Source organism: Pantherophis guttatus, chromosome 9 (assembly GCF_059756535.1).
Source record: "Pantherophis guttatus breed Tessera chromosome 9, ASM5975653v1, whole genome shotgun sequence".
NCBI lineage: Eukaryota > Metazoa > Chordata > Lepidosauria > Squamata > Colubridae > Pantherophis > Pantherophis guttatus.
The window spans coordinates 24,212,110-24,230,000 of record NC_142071.1 but is presented as its reverse complement, the minus strand read 5'-3'; the positions used below and the strand labels follow the sequence as shown (position 1 = coordinate 24,230,000).

Here is a 17,891-nt window from a genome sequence, read left to right as displayed (position 1 = left end):
TGTTGCCTATTTTTTTCTCCCCCATTTTCAATATTTATTTCAAAGGCATTGTTTCATTTTGGTTACCAAGACACAGATGAGGGAACAGTTGATCCCTTTGCCAGCCCAGTTGGCATAGGAATACCTCAACAAATATTGACAGCATTCTTCAAATGGTGACGAGCTTCACATACATTTATTACAAGTAGAATAATGCGAAGTTTGCACATGCTGGCCTCTACATGCTCCTTTAAGGGAAACCAGAAAATCAAATCCAGCTAACAGGTCCAAGGCCTTTCTGCAACACACACATATATCAATTTCCACCTTGACCAGGGAAGTCTTCTAAGAACAGGAAGAATAAGAAGTTGTAATTGTTAAATTCTTCCAATGAGCATAATTCTTAGACATGTCTACTCTGCCAATCTCACCTGATTTTATTAGAGGTTTCGACTAGTGGTTCTTTAAAAGGAACCTTGAAATGTGTCTATGGAGATTCAGAGTCATGCATATCATTGTTGTCTCAAAGGTGCTTTTTCAAAAGGCACATGGAATTTTTAATTTGAGAAAGAAGATGACGACGTTTTGCTCCTCATCCCAGAAGCTAAATCAGTTGTAAGGTAAAGATAAAGGTTCCCCTCGCACATATGTGCTAGTCGTTCCCGACTGTAGGGGGAGGTGCTCATCTCCGTTTTAAAGCCGAAGAGCCAGCGCTGTCTGAAGACATCTCCGTGATCATGTGGCCGGCATGACTAAAGGCCAAAGGTGCATGGAACGCTGTTACCTTCCCACCAAAGGTGGTTCCTATTTTTCTACTTGCATTTTTTACGTGCTTTCGAACTATTAGGTTGGCAGAAGCTGGGACAAGTAACGGGAGCTCACCCGATTATGAGGCACTAGGGATTCGAACCACTGAACTGCTGACCTTTCGATTGACAAGCTCAGCATCTTAACCACTGAGCCACCGTGTCCCTATCAGTTGCAACAGAGGTACAACTGATGTAGCTTCTTGGATGGGAAGCAAAACATCTTCTTCTTCCTCAAATAAAAAAAAACAAACAATTCAGTTGCCTTTTGAAAAAAAAGCACCTTTGAGATTACCTTAAAAAGTATATCAGTGATGATTCTCAGCCATCCAGGTAGACCTGTCTGAAGGTTGAGTCATGCCAACTGAACTTCATTTCTTCTTGGGGTTTGAAATGCTTCGCTGTTTATTCAAGTGAGATCGTCAACAAAATGTTTCAAACCAAAAAAACCCAAAAAGAAGTCCAGTTGCCGTGACTCAACTTCCAGACTTGAAAAGTATCATTTGGTAAGGGACAAAGAATCACATCTGGTAACAAATCATTAGTGCCCTTTGATTCATTCACATGGAATGTTATTAAAAAGAGACTTCAGAATTTATTTGTAGTTGGCATTGCTGGGTGAGGATTTTTTTCCCTTAATTGGCCAGGGTTCCATTTGTCATCATATCCATAGATGAAAAAAAATGGTGTGTGAGTGAGTGTGTGAATGGGCATATTTCTCCAAAATAACCTGTAAAATATTTTGAATCAGTAGTCCCTAACTCTGTAATGGCGAACCTATGGCATGCGGCCTTGCCTCTTTGTCTTCTGGGTTTCTGCCACGTGTGCACGAGTGACGATCAGCTGTCCACGCACGCGGCAGTGCCGAAAACTGGTGTGCACACCGGTCAGCTGATTGTCAGGTGTGCATGCATGCCAGACCCTAAAGTTCAGCTTTTCTGGAATATGATCCCTTCGCGCGCACGGCAGTGTCGAAAATCGACTTGCGCATTAGCGCTGGCTAGCTGATCGTTGGGCGTGCATGCGTGTTAGAACCCAGAGGTTCAGCTTTTCTGGAGGGTGGCCCCGACGAGCGCGCACGCACGACGTTTCCGAGCCATCTTTTCGGCACTTGGTGCCAAAAAGCTTCGCCATCACTGCTCTAACTAATAGTGAAGTGCTAGAAATAGATGTTCAGATTTTTTTCCCCCAGTTTCTTTTCTTTTTTTTTTTTAATTTGATTTATATGCCGCCCTTCTCCGGAGACTCAGGGCGGCTTACAATGCGTTAAGCAATAGCCTTCATCCTTTTGTATATTTATACAAAGTCAGCTTATTGCCCCCACAAACTGGGTCCTCATTTCACCTACCTTAGAAAGGATGGAAGGCTGAGTCAACCTTGAGCCTTGGAGAGATTCGAACCAGCAGTAATTGCAGGCAGCTGTGTTAATAACAGGGTGCGTAGACCACTGTACTATCAAGGCTCTAAAGAAAGCACATCCTCTAAGAAAAGGAATGTTTTGGGTTGTGTTTTTTTTAGAGTAGTGGTCTTCCTTGTTTACTTACACTCAAAATATAAGAGAAATTCCATGAATTATGTTCTGTGAGTCTGTCTTCAGTAGTCTCTTTAAATGATAGAGTCACAGGGCTAAAAGGGACTTGGGAGGTCTTTGAGTCCAACCGCATACCCAAGGCAGGCATTCTTATACCAACCTGGACAAAAATGGTTGTCCAGTGTTTTCCTGAAAACCTCTAATGATGGAACATTGAGAGGCAAGCCGTTCCATGGATTAATCAATAGTGGTCATGAATTCAATGTCTTTATTTTAGCTTTAATCCATCTGGTAAAGGGAGTTGGTAAGCGGGGCAGTTCCCAAAATTATTTTTATTTTGTGGGTGGGGAGAGAAGAAGGAAAGGATCAGAATCTTGATGACTTTTGATCCTTGAAAGGGATTTGTTATGTCCGCGCAGGCGTGAGCAGAGACTTTTCTTCTGCCACGCAGGTGTGGGACATATTTTAATGTTATTGGTAAAAGGCTGATAGTTTTCCTTTAAAAGGGGCTATCAGCCGGAAGTTGCATGTTGGTTTTACTGAGTCATTATCTGCAATAAACATTGCTGCTAGAAGTTTGGCTTCTCTTCTGTATTCCGACTCCCACATAATTCCATTGGCGATGAAGATGGGATTCGAACCCACGCGTGCAAAGCACAATGGATTTCATCTAAAAGGAGATCTCAAACTGGATAGTGGAACTCTCAACCGCTGACCAGACATGACACGATGGAAGACAAGGAGACCAATCCCCCAAAACTGTACCTTCTCTGGAACCCCCCTCCCCCCCCAGCAGGAAGTGGTACAGTCCTCCATGCAAATCGAACAGGGGAACAGGCAATGTGTATCAAAGGGGGGGGAGGGGAGTTGCAATAAAGGGAGGCAGAGCAGATGTGACATACAGCAAGACAATACTGACCTTGGAACAAGGTTGAGCTTGTGGGCTCACTTATTTCTAAACCAGGTAAGGAAACAATGGAAGAGAAAAAAAAGATGAAGATAAAAAGGAAAATAAATATATCGCTTCATCATTAGCACTCCACGAAACAGATTGTTGTAAAGAAGAGATGGAATGAAGGAGGAGGAGGATGTGTAGATGGGCTAAGGAGAGAAGACAGACTCTAAAATGGATGGGAAATTAAAACAAATAATAAATAAATAAAAAATACCCAGTGCTGTTGGAAAATGAAGCATAAAAAGTAGGAAGAGAAAATGTGACTCCATGAAATGTAATTCATAATGTCCAGCCTTGCAAAAAAGTTGCTCTAACTCTAACGCTTAGGACCACACATACAATGTTTATGGATTTCTTAATGTTATCTATTGAGGTTGTTGGGTATTTTGAAGAAGACCACAGACCGTAGATCGGATGAACTTCTCAGCCCTGTGAGAAGAAGCTAACTTTGGAAGAAAACGATCAATTGGAGGCATCTCTTGGACCCTCTTTGCCCCTTCTCCCTCCAAGAAACGAAAAGCTTAAGAGAAGATACATTATTTAAAATTTCTGATGGCCACTGTTATCTTCATTTATCGCTTCCTGAGCCTTTCTTCTCACTGTTCCTTATTTCCGCCGATATGAGAAATGGCGCTAGAAATCAAAGAAACCAAACAAGAGGCAGTCTGCCCTTTCCCATCCTCTTTGCAACAATGACTTGGTTGCTAGGAAAGTAGACTAGAAAGCCAGATAATTAAAATCCAAAATAAGAACCAGAATCCACCAACATTGTCATCATCATCATAACCACCATTCTCACACACCTGAGGTTTAGCTGAAGATGAGAAGGAGAAAAAGAAATAACAGTCACAACATAATTAAGAAACATGATTAATTGAAGAATCTAGCTGGGTTCTGAAGAAATCTCCACATGTTAATTGAAGAATCTCCGTACACTGAAGGCCTCAAGATAAAGCTGAAGCTCTACTTAATACTCTTGACTACTCCCGGTTTTGACTCCCTACCACCCAAACACCCTACAGAGTTTTCTGATGTAATGTTTAATTCCAAGCTCTAGCAGCAGAACCATTACTTGATTCTGCAATTTGGGCTTTGCTGGATCTCTTTTGTTGTGAGTCCCTAACTAAAGACAAGAGGATCATCTTACTAGGTTCTATGATGTGTGACAAAACAACAAAAACTATTCCTACACTTTTTGCATTTCTGGAAATGGCCTTGATTGCTTTGCGTTTTGATTGCCTCTTCAACTACATTGTCTCAATAATCCATGTTTCCGTAAAAGATGGGCTCCAATGACTTCAGTGAAATCACCTATTAACTTCATGAGTTCTGCTTGGCTTGTCAGCAGGTGCGAGCAACTCTTGTCCTTCCAGATGTTTTTGAGCTATAACTCCCAGAGAACCTGGTGCTGCTGGGAGATGAGGTTCGCCACAATTTTTTTTTGGGGGGGGAGGAAAGCTACTGTCCATCACTAGCTCACATGGTCCCCCCCTTTTTTCTCCACAAATCAGTTCTGCTCAGCTTCTGTTATAATTCCAACATGATAAATGATATTACTTCTCAAGCAATGCATTATTCATTGCTTAGGACCACAATTGCTCTGTCAATAAAAATGAATAAGGGACACAAGACTCTATTCTATTTCAGCAAATCTTCATGTCACATGTAGCTAACAAGTGTTGTGCAAAACTGGTAAAGAGAGGAAGAAAGAACAATTGCTACACCAAGATTAAACCAGGACAATATGGAGGGCACTGGGCTGTGGTTTCAATTGTCAAGATTGTGACTGTGAACAGGGGACCAGATTTTGTCCTCTGTGCTAAACCAGGATAAAACTCTCTTCATTTCACAAATGGATCATAGTTCCTTTATTACTAGATAAAGTTAGGAGGTAATTTAAACAATTGCGAGAAAGAAAGCCATACTACTTTCTACAATATTGATATAATCGGGAAAGGAATCGGTAAGATTCACTGTGTGTTGATAAGAGGATTCGTGTGAAAGTCGATAAAAGCAGAAGAAGGTAGAGATAGGATGCAGAAACGTGCAATAAAACAAGTACATTTTCCGGGGTGCTCAACTTCAGAAAAACCACAAAGCTGAAGCATCATAAAGCATTCTCTCTTGAAAGGTTTCATCCTTCAATTAAGGGTTTACCCATCAAACTAAGAGGGCTGACTTAGGACCTTGCATGATTGATCTACTATGGTTCTAAATCGTGGCTTAAGGCTTCTTATTTTACATCAATGCTCCTTATTGTGGCTTAGTTGATAACTCATATGAATTCTTCTCTTACATTTGAAAGCATGCTTTCAGTAGAATATGTTCCCTACAAGTCATGGGATGATCCACAACTGCTCAAAGACACTGGGATAACTGGTTACCCTCTTTTGACAAGAATGCATAGCTCCTCTATAGAGTATTCAGTTAATATATATATCTGTCCAATTGATACAATTACTGCTCTATGCTTCAGAATGTCTTTTATGTCCCTGATATTTTACAGAATCAGAGCAAAACACTTCACTTTTATATAATAGATTTTTTTTTAATAGGCCATCATAGTTACATAATGAGGACTATTTTAGTTTGGAACATGCTCCAGAAACAGATACTATAGATTTATTAAGTAAAAGAAATGAAGGGATTATCTGAAACCAAAGTCCACGTCCGTCTATCCTGGCCCAAATGCTGGTGCAAAGTTTTGTCCACAGCTCTGATTGCTTGCTGCTGTTAGTGTGGTTATTTGTGGGGTGGATGGGAAGATCACTGTGTCAACTCGCAAAGCATCCCTGGCCTGCTCTCGAGTTGCCATAGGCAAGCGGGATGGGAAAACGAACTTGCAAGGCAGCATGTCAGTCAAAAACAAAAGCACATTCCAGCCATATCTCTGTCAAGGCTGTCTCCCGGGGTTACCCACAATGGCTGGAGGGGAGTGATTTCTACAACCCACGAAATTGCTTCGTTGGAGAATGTGATTGATGATACACCTTGGGAGGAGGGGGGAAATAGGGTCAAATTACATGGGGTCAGAGTTGGCTTCACTTGGAACATGCCAACATGAAGCTCCTAATAAATAACTGGATTTCTTTTGAAGCTTGGCTCATTAGGGCATCAGTCAGAACCCTGACACTCTGGACACCACCCATCCCTTACTGGATGACTCCCAAATGCAAAGGATCTGTGCTTGCTGTTAACTTCTCTCTACAAGGTCTTCTCCGTCTGCATTTGAGTGGTGACCTCCTTTTCCCAAAGCAGTGGGAAAGCTGATGAAAAGACATTTCAAACATTATCTCTGCTCTAAGAAAGAAAAAACCAAACTCCCATTTTAAACTGGGGAACTCTAAATTGAAAGCGATAACGATTGATGAACTAAGAATTGGCACTTCCTAACTACTAGGAATAACTTTAGATAACTAAACGCCACTCGTCCTGGAAGTATGTTTGGTCCCACAACTTTTGCAAGGCTGTATGGTACAACTCTGTGATGATGGGATGGGATAGACGTCATCAGGAGTTAACTAATCAGCATTATACATCATTTTAGCTCCTAATGTACAGATGGGTACACTATCCCATTGTCTGCATGATTTCACGCCACTACAGATATTTCCAATTGCTTCCTCTCCCTCTGCCCTCTTACGTTCTTTAAGACCAACCAGCAATGTTTATTTAATATTGCATCTTATTCCTCACCGACTGGAAGCAATTGCATTGATTTCCTTTGACCGTCCGTTTCCGTCTATTAGTAACTTCCCAAAAGCCAACTTTATGACTTTCATTCACTTGCCAAATTTCAACTGGCATGTGCTAGCATTACATGTGCTTTGCTACCGTTGTGTTGTAGGTTTAACTTTCTCTTTTTAAAAAAAAAAAAATGAGATGGACTGAGATAAAACTGTCTTGATCGAGGAATATGGAAGGAAGAATATACATCTGATGTTCTTAAAATCCTATGTAAGGCAGAGAAGAATGAGGAGAGGTTGAGGAGAGGGATGATAGATAATATTCTTCCTGTGCTTCTATATTGATTTTCCATCCAATGTTAGCCACAATAATATTAACAATGCTGGTGAAAACGTCTTTCCACCCATTATTTTTTAAAATAATGTGAGATTTAACATACTTAGTTCTCCCACTACCGTTACTATGTAGTTAATGAAGGAAATAGTAGCATCCAAGAAAAAGCTGATCAATCATTTTTCTTTTCTAAAGGTAGCCTCTTTCTAACTATACTTCCAATGATGAAGGAAAGAAATGAGTAATGAAAACACTAAGCAGTCAAACATCCAAAGTGGCAAGGTTGAAGAAACTTCTCCGCCACAAAGTCAGTTTCTTTTTGCTAACGTATTAAAACGATTCTGTTGTGAGAACTTTATACCCTCCACTATTCCTATCTTTCAATTTAGTCCCGTTAATAACCACAGCTGGTCAAAACACAGATAATAGTCCTGAAGGGCATTCAAAGAAAATCTAATGTAGACATTTTAGAAGGAATTTTGACAGGTATTTTGGATGAAAGAAGAAATGTCATAGTACCTTCTGCTTGTGAAATAAGTGCTAAAATACAATACTTGGTCAATCTGATTATTGTTGGATAGTTCAATAGAGAATAGATTTCCATGTTCATACCAGCTGCTATAAAGCTACATAGACGGGGATGTAAGATGTGGGTAAATCTTGTATCATGATGAAGTTCAAAGAAGGTTTTAAACTATTTTTGACACACTATTAATAAGAGCGTTGATCATGTTAGATAAGTGACTACGTCTTCCTTGATCAGGAGACAGGGACAATTCCGCCTTCCAGTGACATGCCAGATGTTATGCCTGGAAGAGTTAGCGATAAAAGGAAACCAAAGAACACGGTGGATGGACACCATCTTAGCTGACATCAGCCAGAGCAAAGAACAACTCAAAGAAGTAGTGCGAGATTGGAAGATGTGGAGAGACCTATAGAGTCGCTCAGAGTCGGACATGATTGAATGGATATCATCAGTGGTGAAGTCAATTTTTTTTTTTACTACCGGTTCTGTGGCTTGGTGTGCGTGGAGTGGCTTGGTGGGCATGGCTTGGTGGGTGTGGCAGGGGAAGGATACTGCAAAATCTCCATTTTCACCCCACTCCAGGGGAAGATTATTGCAAAATCCCCTTTCCCTCCTCACTCCTGGGGGAAGGATATTGCAAAATCTCCATTCCTACCCCACTCTGGGGCCAGCCAGAGGTGGTATTTGCCGGTTTTCCGAACTACTGAAAATTTCCGCTACCGGTTCTCCAGAACCTGTCAGAACCTGCTGGATTTCACCCCTGGATATCGTCATTGTCATCATCATTATCATCAATCATCAACACCATCACAGTTCTTCTGGTCCCATCTTGTGTCCTATCCCTTCCTTGTTCTTGTGAATCTTGTTTGCCATCCTGGGTTGTAGAAACCATGTTGTCGTCTTTACGGACAAAGCTTTTGGACAGTTTATGGTCCTTGTGGGTGAACCTCAAGCCTGATATAAAAAAGGCCATCTTGGAATGGTCAATCGATAGATAGAAAACCTCAGAATTCTGGACAAGAACGCTGGTTTGAAATCGTGTGAGAGGCAGAAGAAATAAGGCCCTGGAGGATTTGCTCACCTCCGCTTCCAGTGGGCATGAAGAAGAGCGAACAGCCATGCTCTTTCTCTTAACACGAAGAAGAAACGTAACAAATAAGACAAGCAATTAGAGCTGTCTCTGGCTGTGAGCGGTGTCAGATGGATCCATCACTTTAATCAGAGTTCTGGCGTGTGGAGAAAATAGTTTCTAGATAAGGCTTCAGAGTTCTCCCCACCTTCCTTCGCTAAAGTCCTTTTTTATTATTATTATTTTTATGTCGAAGTAATAGAAAGCACAACTTGGAAGCATGCCTGGGATTGTGGAGCTGGTTAGGTTGTTTATTCTCAAACGCCTCACTTAACAGATGGCGCTTCAGGGTGGCAATACCAGGAAAGGCTTGGTGATATATATATATATATATATATTGCTTTTATTTTTGAGAAGATATAAAGATTCGCCATTCCTTGCTGTTAGTATCTCTCTAAGCCTGGGTGAAGGGAATCTTGCAAGATCTCATTCTAGATAGAAAAATACCTGGTGGAAATGAGATATCTAGAGACTAGAACTTTCAAAAATGGGAAGAATTCACGTTATGGAAATAATCTTTCAGGGGGGAGGAAGGTTATCGGAGGCGGGGGGAACCCCCACATCATCCTATGTTTTTCTGAGGTGTTTTCAATCGATTTGTTGAGATTATCATTAACAGCAGGGGGTGGGCTGCTATGGGTTCGCCTGGATTCAGGAGAACCCGAAGCTAACGTTATGACCGGTTCAGAGAACCTCCAAACCCCACCCCGGACTGGCTCTGTTTGCCCAGCCCTTCCCCTCCCACCCCACCCTTCCTAGAAGTCTCCACGTGGCCCGTTTTGGATGCAAGGTAAGTGCAGGGCCAGCATGGAGGCTCGGAGAGGGGGGGAAAACGGGCCTCCCGGAAGCTCTGGAGGGCCTCCGGAGCCCAGGGGAGGCACTTTTCGCCCTCCCAGAGGCTCGAGGAAAGCCTCCGGAGCCTGGGGAAGGTGAAAATGGCTCCCCTGCTGTGGTGCAGGAGGCCGACTAGGCCACGCCCACCATGGCCACGCCCACCCAGAAACTGGGCAGAGAACCCGTTGCTGAAATTTTTGAAGCCCACCCCTGATTAATAGCAAGATTTGACCAATGATCTAAGGTTACAGGATCCCTTTTTAGCATGTTGCTTGGTACCTTGCCAAGTTGAAAAGACCATTAAATCCAGAACAGAGAAGAGATTAAAAAAAACCCAAACAAACACTCAGAGCCTTTAAATCAGAGGTGTCCAACTTTTAGCTACTTTAAGACATGTGGATTACTGGCTGGGGAATTCTGGGAGTTGAGGTCTACAGGTCTTAAAGGGCCCAAGGTTGTACCTCCATGTTTTAGATGATATATGAGAAGGAGCTTCCTTCTGGTTCATGGTGTAAGATTAGCAAGCAGCAGTTTCTGATATTGGCTTGATTGCAGATTGTTCATCGGTTCACCTGATTTATTTATTTTTTTCGGTTATTTTATATGTGTGGTAGCCATGGAATCAGATTTCTTTAATCACGCCACGATGGAAAACAGTATTCTTTTTAAATGAGTGGAAAGGAAGAACAATTCCAGTAAGCGAAACTCTTTTACTAAAATAAATCCTACAACTTTCACTTTGAAACTTTGGAGAACATCCTCGTGTGCGACTTCCAGAGGGGGTGGAGTGGGGAATCAAGATGAAGTGAGAGATTCTTTTTTAGGCAGGATGTTGAGAAACAATGAAGGAAAAAAAATGGTTCTTTTGTTGCATTTATGTCCTGCCTTTTCTTAGAGAGCTCAAAACAGCTCAGCCCAAAGATTCTCCTAATTTTATCCCCATAATAACATCCCTATAGGCCCAAACTTGACCCTTTGAAGATGTATGGACTTCAACTCCCAGAATTCCTCAACCAGGCATACTATTCCTCAACCAGGCATACTGGCTGGGGAATTCTGGGAGTTGAAGTCCATGCATCTTAAAATAGCCAAGTTTGGGAAACACTGCTATAGGCTATTGACAGTTGACATTGTTCAACTGCTACAAATACACTGATGACATACCAATGTAATACAATAATATAATGATTTCTTCTTGGGAGTTATCTGCACAACCATCGTAAAGTTCTAAAATCAGCGAGAAAAGAGGATGGAGAATGTTGATGATATGAGAAAAGTAGGACTGTGAAGTCATTATTTATGATACATGTGATATTGGAAAAAAACGGCTAAAGAAAGGACTGGTCTATCAACTGATTTTGTCCCATCAAGAGACTGCTTTGTTCTTAAACTCTCTACGCTGGTGGAGACATTTGGTATTTCAGAATTTACTAGAAGCCCTACATTGAGAAAAGCCACTGAGATCTTACGTCAAAGCATAAACTATATAAATAGGTCCTTCTTTCTTTTCTCTATTCTTCCTTTTTTCCTTATAATTTGACAATTGAGCCAATTACTCAGAATGACGGTGACCTTTCCTTCGGTGGATACATTCAACCAGAGACTCGTCTGTAATGAACGTTTTAATTTGGATTCCTATCACGAAGAGGGAATTAGACTCCATGACCTCAGGTGGCCTCTTCCAACATTATTCTAATGTTCTATGAATCCCAGGGCCAGCTGAATCCATCAACTTATTTGCTACTTACCGTAGAGAATAATGCTAGCATTAGTGTTTCCTAGTTGGTTGTAGGCAACGCAAGTATAATTTCCGTAGTCTTGCTCGGAGACATTGAAGAAAGTAAGACGGGAGAAGAAGGCCTTATTTTCCACTTTCAACCCTTTCTGTCCTTCAGGGAGCCTGAAACACAGGAATTACAATGTTAGGCACCCACACAAACATACAAGGAAAACCACAACGACACAGACACACATATTTCATTTATGAGCACAGTTGTCATCAGGCACAAATAACCAGGAGCATTTGTTGAGCTCGAAGCACAGAAGGGTTTATCATTGCTATCTCTAAAACAAGAATTTAGTTGACTAATGTTCAAAGCTAAATTGGTACTAGATAAGGGTGAATGGAATTGGCTGGATTTGGGTGCCTTGTGGCAACGCAGTGACTCTAAACTTATGGCACGTTTAACCCTGCCTTCCAGCTAAACCTCTTCTTCTCCTACAATGGTATATAATTTCTCATTTGAGAAAAACCTTGAATAGCTTGCAACAAAATTACAAGAGAGTAGTAATAGAAAAATCAAATAATGAAATAATACTATTAATTATTATTAGCCCAATAATGTATGTGATTATTTGCTGGGGAAAGCCAAAAGAAGAACCTTGCCATTTCTAAGTTTCCTTTTCTCCTTCTGGCTTACGTCCTACTTTTTCCTCAGCATAGTTTCAGATCTCTTTCCGATTTCTCTTAGCGTTGCTTTTAAATTTGTTGCAGGTGGCAAAGGATAGCATTGCAGCTTTCCACGTCTCTAAAAGCTTTCTAAGTAACCATACTTCCTAATCTGGAAAAAAAAAAAAAAAAGCGCTCCATAGAAAAAATTGCATCTTTATGACTCTTCCCCCCCCCCCCACACACACATTTCTTGGAAGTGTGGAGGGCCACATAAGCTGTAGACCTCAGGAGGAACAAGTCTATAAAAAGAAAAGACATGACATTCACACACACACACACACACACACACACACACACAGATAAAGAGAAAGAAAGAGAGAGAAAGAGAGAGGGAGGGAGAAAGAGAGAGAAAGAGAGAGGGAGGGAGAGAAAGAGAGGGAGAGAGAAAGAGACAGAAAAAGAGAGAGAGAAAGAGAAAGAGAAAGAGAGAGGGTGAGAGAGAAAGAGAGAGAGAGAGAGAGAGAAAGAGAGAGAGAAAGAGAAAGAGAGAGAAAGAGAGAGGGAGGGAGGGAGAGAAAGAGAGGGAGAGAGAAAGAGACAGAAAAAGAGAGAGAGAAAGAGAAAGAGAAAGAGAGAGGGTGAGAGAGAAAGAGAGAGAGAAAGAGAAAGAGAGAGAGAGAAAGAGAGAAAGAAAGAGAGAGAAAGAGAGAGGGAGGGAGGGAGGGAGAAAGAGAGAGGGAGGGAGAGAGAGAAAGAGAAGGAGAGAGAAAGAGAAGGAGAGAGAAAGAGAGAGAGAAAGAAAGAGAGAGAAAGAGAGAGGGAGGGAGGGAGAGAGAAAGAGAGAGAGAGAGAGAGAGAAAGAGAGAGGGAGGGAGGGAGGAAGAGAGAAAGAGAGAGAGAGAGAGAGAGAGAGAAAGAGAGAGAGAAAGAGAAAAAGAGAGAAAGAGAGGGAGAGAGAGAAAGAGAGAAAGAGAGGGAGAGAGAAAGAGACAGAAAAAGAGAGAGAGAAAGAGAAAGAGAAAGAAAGAGAGAGGGAGGGAGGGAGAAAGAGAGAAAGAGAGAGAAAGAGAAAGAGAGAGGGTGAGAGAGAAAGAGAGAGAGAAAGAGAAAGAGAGAGAGAGAAAGAGAGAGAGAAAGAGAAAGAGAGAGATACACACACACATACACACAGACTTTCATTCTCCATAAATATCCGCAAAGCCACCATTCTCTACTCATCCATCAAACTTCAGCTCTCTTGTGAAATTGAATGGGACTTGATAGAAAAATATGTTGGGAATATTTTTCTGCATGGTATTATCAAAAGTATCTAGATGATGAGCCCTGATCTTGTAATGGAAGGGACCGGTTATTCTGTAGGAAACAGATCGCTGAAAAGAAGAGTCGTCTATGTGGGTAATTCTGAAATCAGGCATGGAGAATAAGAATATCAAATGTAGGTTATTATTATCAAAGTCATCTAACCTTGACATTACAATCACACGAGTACCTGAATTATTCTTTTCAGATCATCAGTGTGACTATTTTAAAAACAGGTGCAAAAGATGTGTGACAAAGCAGCTGGTCCATGACCGAGCAGGTTCGTCCTCTACAAAGAATTTAAGTCAGGGGTGTCAAACTCAATTTCATTGATGGCCGCATCAGAGCTGTGGTTGACCTTGGGGGGGGGGGCTGGGCAGGTGTGGCCAACTGGGTGGGTGTGGCCAACTGGGTGGGTATGGCTAACTTGATGCCACTCCCCAAACTCCTGGCATTTTCCCTCTTTGCACAGGGTAGACTGGGCCAAAGCCATGCCGGCCTAATGTTTCCTCTTTGAATTGGGTAGACTGGGCTGAAGCCGCATTGGGTAGACCGGGCCGAGGCGACATGGGCCAAATCCTTATATTACAGGATGGCCCCGTGGGCCAGATCCGACCACATCATGGGCTGGATGCAGCCCATTGTTGTGGCTCCGTTGCCTAAGCCTGGGCTATCGACAGATGCAGATTCTGAGAGTGAGGGAGAGGAGTTGGCAAGGCCTCCCTCTCCAGGACCCTCCTCTCTGGCAATGCCTCCGGAGGACACCGAAGGCCAACAATAGGCTCAGAGCCAAGCACGTCCCCGCAGCCACAGGTGGACAGCGACAAAGAAGATAAGTGCTGGCTGGACCCGCGACAGAGGCGCAGGGAGAAGCGTGTGCAGCAGAGGGGAAGGCGTGCCAGAGATTAGCTGAGTCACTGGACCACACCCCACAGGGTATAAATGTGGGTGTGGTGGCCGGTTCAGTTTGTGACGAGCAAAAACTAGAAATAATCCATGATCTCTGAGTTATTGGTCTTCTGCCTGCCTTGTCGGACTGCATTTGGACTAATCCTTGTATTGTTGAAACTCTGCCTGCTTTATCGGAATGCTTGCAGTCTAATCTTTGTTTTGTGTGAGTAAAGTCTGAATTGGCAGCTAGCCACTGGGTTGCTGCCAGCTTTATCTTCAAAGATTTTGTTGTGTGGCTTATTAACGCCGGGCCATCTGTGGGGGTGCGTGTGTGGGACGGGGACAGAACACCCGTGGGCCTTGTATTTGACACCCCTGATTTAAATTAATCAATAATAAACTCAAAGGCAATTCCATGTTCTAGAGCCAAATGCAGGAATCCAATCCTGCCGATGTGTGAATTGTGGAGTCCTTGCAGAGTATTTTTACTACTGGTTCTGTGGGCGTGGCTTGGTGGGCGTGGCTTGATGGGTATGGCAGGGGAAGGATACTGCAAAATCCCCATTCCCTCCCCACTCCTGGGGGAAGCATATTGTAAAATCTCCATTCCCACCCCACTCTGGGGCCAGCCAGAGGAGGTATTTGCTGGTTCTCTGAACTGCTGAAAATTTCTACTGCCGGTTCTCCAGAACCTGTCAGAACCTGCTGGATTTCACCTGCTGCTGCTGGTTTAGACCGGTTCAGACGAACCGATAGTTCCGGGGCAGGTGGGCCCGCACACCTGCCCACCCGCCCCGGCGTTATCCCATCCTATATAATCACGTGTTTGACGCCGCATGCATACACGGAAGGCGCACATACATAGGCTCACATTTTCGATTCTGGGCGAACCGGTTGTTACATTATGTGACGCCCACCTCTGAATCCTTGGTGCTCTCTGACCCTGGTTATTTGCTTGAAGATATTTTGCTGCCTAACTAGGTAAGATCTCCCATGCACAACCACGCTCAGAATTCACCAAGGACCCCGCGGTTCAACCTCGAGCTACAGAGGTTGTCTTCTATGAATGCGGGAATTCCAATAGCTGAGCTGTAACATGAAAGAGAAGGAATGGCCACAAGTTCACCGCGGAGATAAAATAGTTATAAAAGACTGCTGCGATTGTTTGTAAATTGTATTGCTACCTATAATTTAATGTATTTGAGCACTGTAACTAGATTGGAGCTCCTCGCTTGGGGACAGAACTGATGTAATTTTCTGTGTTCGCACAATCCCTTTATGAAGAGCTTTCGCTTAAAATATATATTGCAACTGGTTTAGCCAGGGGTTTCGTCTCATTCCAGGAGATGAGTTCATTGAAAAAGAAAAAAAAAAGGCCTGCCACTGTGTAGCCCGGGCATCCGTCAACTAACTCAGGATAACATTTCTGATCTTTTCACCGGGATTTAAATCTAGCTAGGGTAATGATATTGATCACACTTGTTGATCTTCTGAGATGGTGGGAATTCATGCATCCATCCTGATCTTCCTTGATCTCTCAGTATCCTTAGAGATCACAGTATCTTTCTGGATCAATTTAGAGGTTAGGAACAGGAGGTACAATGATTTTCCTCTTTTCTCTAGATATGTTCCGGTCAGTGTTAGTAGGGGACACAGGCATCAAACAAACATCTAGCCCTAAGATTTAGCCAGGGGTGGGCTTCAAAATTTTTTTACTACCGATTCTGTGGGCGTGGCTTATTTTGTGGGTGTGGCTTGGAGGTCATGTGACTAGGTGGGCATGGCTAGCTGGTCAGTCATTTCTGGAAGGTCCTCGCACTTACGACCAGTCGTCACACTTACGACCCAACTCATTTGTTTGCTTTTAACACTGATCAGCTGTAGGACGGCCCTTGGAAGCCCTGCGGCAAGAGTTTAAACAGTTTTTTCCCCTCTAGTCATCAGCTGGGACTCAGGAGGCAACAATAGATTGGGGGTGGAACCAAATAAAAGGTAAGAATAACGTGGGTGAGTGGGGGGGGAGGGCGGGGGGGGGAGAACCGGTTCGGTGACGTCATATCGTCACCGCTACCGGCTCGGCTGAACCGGATCGAACCGGGAGGAACCCACCACTGATCTAGCCCTAAGATCTAGCCAGGGGCGGGCTTCAAATTTTTTTAGCAAGGGGTTCTCTGCCCAGTTGCTGGGTGGGCATGGCCATGGTGAGCTTGGTCTAGTCCGCCTCCTGCATCATGGTGGGGGGAGGCATTTTTGCTCTCCCCAGGCTCCAGAGGCTTTCATCAAGCCTCGGGGAGGGCAAAAACAGCCTCCCCAGGCCCCGGAGGCCCTCTGGAGGCCAGAAATGGGCCCATTTCTGGTCTTCCTGAACTTCTGGTAAGCCTGTCTTTCACCCTCCCCGAGCCCCCGGGTGCGCCCTGCACTTACCTGCATCCAAAATGGGCCATGTGGGGACTCCTGGGAGGGGCGGGGTGGGTGGGGCGGGGCCAGCCAGGAGTGGGATTTGGGGATTCTCTGCAGCCCACCCCTGGACCTAGCCCTAAGTCCCTTTCTTCCACAGAACTCTGATTTGCTCCATTCCCATCTAACATTCAACCCTCTACAAATTGGTCACCCAATGTGTGCCTGTCAAGCCTGAATTTGATTGGGGTGTGAGATTGTTAGTATCCTTGGGTATTCTGACATTAATTCAATTTGACACTGTTTCAAGCTGGAGGATGGGGCCTTCAGTCAAAACATCATTCCTAGCCGATGAGTCAACCACATTCCAATGGCTGGTTGACCGGAGGAAGAGGAGTGAACTTGCCAAGCAACCAGCTCCCATCTTGGCTGGACAATGTGACAGTTCCTTTTGGGAACTTGAGAAACTGAAACTTATATTGGGGTGAAAAGCCTGGAAACTACAGTACTGGCTTTTCACCAGTTAGTGCCAAGATGTTGTACCTAAATAAATTTGTTCTTTGAGAGAAAGGAATGCCTTGGAGTTCAAATTGTGATGGATGCATTACTTGGAACCTGACAGTGCTACTTCAAGCTGGAAAGTACAAGAGATGACCTCCAAAAAAGATCTGGAGATGAAAGGAGCAAAACACAACTTAGAGAACTATATTTTGTTCAGCAGTTGCAATATGGTCTTCTGTTCTATCCCCTTTTCACCATCCAAGTTACTTCATCCCATTCCCTTCCCAGTGCATTACTTTGCTGGTATTCTTATGTGTTGCTTTTGTTTTATTTATCTGGTTCCTTTCTGCGTTTTCTTGTTTTATGTTACACTGCGCTGGCTTGCTCTGGAGCAACTCATAATGGTTTGCTACTAGGATAATTGATGAAATGATTCCCATAATTGGAGTTTGCCCCATGACTGAAAATAATATCTTCATCAGATGGACGATATCTTTATGGTCGTTTTTGAACGGATCTCTATAGTTTGTCTCCTTGTGATCATTAATAGTGGAGAATGACCCAGTTTCTTAACGTCAGCTATGAGAACTACAGGAATCCACTGTGAGAACTCTTAACAATGATCATATCC

General features: G+C 43.2%; 1 protein-coding gene across 9 annotated transcripts in view; it reads right to left on the bottom strand.

The window, feature by feature from the left end:
- Nucleotides 1-17,891, bottom strand: part of NTM (neurotrimin) — a 1,048,866-nt gene that overhangs the window by 19,051 nt on the left and 1,011,924 nt on the right. For 6 of the 9 annotated variants that reach the window (XM_087875664.1, XM_087875663.1, XM_087875665.1 and 3 more), the window contains one exon: nucleotides 11,529-11,680. In XM_087875664.1, the coding sequence (XP_087731790.1) occupies nucleotides 11,529-11,680 (152 nt within the window). Of the gene's footprint in view, nucleotides 1-3,235; nucleotides 3,272-11,528; nucleotides 11,681-17,891 lie in introns of all 9 variants that reach the window. The other 3 variants (XM_087875662.1, XM_087875666.1, XM_034421986.3) reach the window with 1 other exon arrangement.